The following is a 3,953-nucleotide window of genomic DNA, read 5'->3' on the forward strand; positions in this document are numbered from 1 at the left end:
CCATATATATATATATATATAAACACACACACACACACACACATATATATATATATATATAGATATAGATATATATATACAGGGATGAATATATACTCAGGGATAAATATATACACACAAGGATGTATCGTTTCTGTTTTTCACATGACACTCTGACAGTGAAAAAAAATAAACTTCCATTTCAGCAAAATCGGTCAGTTTGCTGGCCATATGCACACACATACAAAACACCCTAACCCTAAACCCTAAAACAAAACACCGTACACTCTGTAATATTTTGTGAGAGAGAAATATCGCACACAAGATCAATGATTTCTTTTATGGTGTCTGGCAAACACGTTAGTACAATACGTTTCATATAAAACATTTCAGTAGAATTTCAGTAGTATACACGAACGAATATACTTGAACTGCCTTGCAAGATGCAAACACAGTCACAAGCACAGACAGAGCCATCACACACACACACCTTGTCCATAGCCTCCACAGCCTTCTTGGAAGCGCTCAACTGCGCAGAATTCGACGATTTCATCTGAGGCGATTTTTTAGTCACAGCTGTTGAGGAGAAAGGAGAAGGACTTATTCGACGATACAAGAGAACGTTTGTGTACCTGGTGCAAGCTGCTTTGCACACGTAGGCACAGGCGATGGGAGTAAATGTACGTTTTGGGTTTTCCTAAAACCCTAAAACATAAAACCACAGGTAATGGGAGTGAATGTACGTGTCCCGCCTGTTGAGTGTTGACAGCGGTGTGTAGGTAAGCATGACTAACTCTGACGGCCGCACGCAATGAGGGTTTTGGATAAGTGTTACCGGGAAGGTGCGACGAGGAATATCATAGGCAGTCCTCATAACATACTTGGTGTATAACATACCCATACGTGTACAACATACTTATAAGTGTATAACATACTTATAAGGTTTTAACATACTTTTAAGTTTATAACATACTTTTAAGTTTATAACATACTTATAAGTTTATAGCATACTTTTAAGTTTATAACATACTTATAAGTTTATAACATACTTATAAGTTTATATCATACTTATAAGTGTATAACATACTTTTAAGGATATAACATACTTATAAGTGTATAACATAATTATAAGTGTATATCATACTTCAACTTTTTAACATATCTTTAAGTGAATACCATACTTATAGGGTTTTAACATACATTTAAGTGTATAACATACATTTAAGTGTATAACATACATTTAAGTGTATACCATACTTATAAGTGTATAACATACATACAAGGTTTTAACATACCTATAAGTGTATAACGTACTTATAAGTGTATAACATACCTATAAGTGTATAACATACCTATAAGTGTATAACATCCTTATAGGTGTATAACATCTTTACAAGTGTATAACATATAAGGTTTTAACATACTTATAAGTGTATAGCATACTTATAGGTGTATAACATACCTATAAGTGTATAACATACTTATAAGTGTATAACATACCTATAGGTGTATAACATACCTATAAGTGTATAACATACTTATAAGTTTTTAATATACTTATAAGTGTATAACATACTTTTAAGGATATAACATACTTATAAGTGTATAACATACTTTTAAGGATATAATATACTTATAAGTGTATAACATACTTTTAAGGATATAACATACTTATAAGTTCATAACATACTTATAAGGTTTTAACATAATTATGTGTATATCATACTTCAACTTTTTTAACATATCTTTAAGTGTATACCATACCTATAGGGTTTTAACATACATTTAAGTGTATAACATACATTTAAGTGTATAACATACTTATAAGTGTATAACATACTAAAAAGGTTTTAACATACCTATAAGTGTATAACATACTTACAAGGTTTTAACATACCTATAAGTGTATAACATACTTTAAAGTTTATAACATACTTTTAAGTTCATAACATACTTATAAGTTTATAACATACTCATAAGTTTATAACATACTTATAAGTTTATACCATACTTTTAAGTTATAACATACATGTAAGTTCACAACATACTCATAAGTTTATAACATACTTATAAGTTTATAACATACTTATAAGTTTATAACATACTTTTAAGTTTATAACATACTTATAAGTTTGTAACATACTTATAAGTTTATAACATACTTATAAGTTTATACCATACTTTTAAGTTCATAACATACTTATAAGTTTATAACATACTCATAAGTTTATAGCATACTTATAAGTTTATAACATACTTATAAGTTTATAACATACTTTTAAGTTTATAACATACTTTTAAGTTTATATCTTACTTTTAAGTTTATACCATACTTTTAAGTTTATAACATACTTGTAAGTTCACAACATACTCATAAGTTTATAACATACTTATAAGTTTATAACATACTTATAAGTTTATAACATACTTTTAAGTTTATGACATACTTATAAGTTTGTAACATACTTATAAGTTTATAACATACTTATAAGTTTATACCATACTTTTAAGTTTATAACATACTTTTAAGTTTGTAACATACTTATAAGTTTATAACATACTTATAAGTTTCTTGACATTGAGCATTCGGGAGGACACAGATGTTGAGTGCGCCGACAGTCCCTCTCTGTAGACGCCCAATTGAAGCAACTGCGTATTGAAGAAGAAGAGTTTGTTAAATGATTTTTAGAAGTGTTTTGTAAATGAACTTCAGAAGTGTTATGTAAATGAAATCTTGTACCAATATCAGGGTTTGTGCTTGAAGGCTGATATGATTTTTCACATACGCCGCCAGTAGAGGTTATATGAATTGCTTTGATATCCTGGCCTTTCGCCACTCATGGATGCACACCCTGAACTATTCTCTGCGTTTAATTCATAGAATGCTGGCTTTGGCTATAGGCTATGACTATGCTATCTACAGAAGGTTGTGTATTAAAGCCATTTACAGTTACAACGTAACGTATGCACATATGGGCTGTACAGTTCAGGTTATACTTTTCAGACCATTCCACTGTATGTATTCATCAGTATATTTAGACGTAACGCATGCACATATGGACTGTACAGTTCAGGTTATACTTTTCAGACCATTCATTCCACTGTATGTATTCATCAGTATATTTAAACGTAACGTATGCACATATGGGCTGTACAGTTCAGGTTATACTTTTCAGACCATTCCACTGTATGTATTCATCAGTATATATAAACGTAACGTATGCACATATGGGCTGTACAGTTCAGGTTATACTTTTCAGACCATTCCACTGTATGTATTCATCAGTATATTTAAACGTAACGTATGCACATATGGGCTGTACAGTTCAGGTTATACTTTTCAGACCATTGCACTGTATGTATTCATCAGTATCTTCATCTGTGGTTTTGCCCGAAAGCGTTCATTTCATTAGAGAAGCTGATCACGTACTATAGCTCGTAGTACAAACTATAACACAAAAACGAATGCGTTTTTACACAAAAACGAATACGTTTTCTTCGCCCTCGACAGACACGGCATCAAACACACCTCTGTCTCGAACTGGGTCGCCAAAAGAGCTCTGGAGGCGGTGACGTCACTCTCGTCTGACGTCACACCTCTGTCGTTGGCCACCGGCAGTAATTCATCACGGCCTGTGACAATCGAGTCATGTGGCGCATGAGACAACAGAGCGCATTAGCCAATGCATGGGCACGTGGGCACGTGATCATTTGCACTTGGGGTAGTACCACGACTATCTGACTATGACTCACACACAGCAACAGACTCACACAGAGCTTCAGACTCACACACAGCAACAATGCGCATTAGCCAATGCATGTGCACGTGATCATTTGCACTTGGGGGCAATTATCACTGGAACAAGTCATAAGAAACACAAAACAAATGGCAATTATCACTGAAGCAAGTCATAACAAATACAAAACAAATGGCAATTATCACTGAAGCAATTCGCAACAAACACAAAACAAAT

The 3,953-nt window shown here is 32.6% G+C and overlaps 1 protein-coding gene across 1 annotated transcript in view; it reads right to left on the reverse strand.

Moving 5' to 3' along the window:
* SARC_11055 (hypothetical protein) overlaps nt 1-3,613 on the reverse strand; it is a gene marked incomplete at both ends in the record, with an annotated part of 7,967 nt that extends 4,354 nt beyond the window's left edge. The window contains 3 exons of the mRNA XM_014294872.1: nt 470-555; nt 2,541-2,628; nt 3,509-3,613. Of these exons, the coding sequence (XP_014150347.1) occupies nt 470-555; nt 2,541-2,628; nt 3,509-3,613 (279 nt within the window). The remainder of the gene's footprint in view (nt 1-469; nt 556-2,540; nt 2,629-3,508) is intronic.
* Between the last annotated feature and the right edge of the window lie 340 nt (nt 3,614-3,953).

Source organism: Sphaeroforma arctica (assembly GCF_001186125.1).
Source record: "Sphaeroforma arctica JP610 unplaced genomic scaffold supercont1.1508, whole genome shotgun sequence".
NCBI lineage: Eukaryota > Ichthyosporea > Ichthyophonida > Sphaeroforma > Sphaeroforma arctica.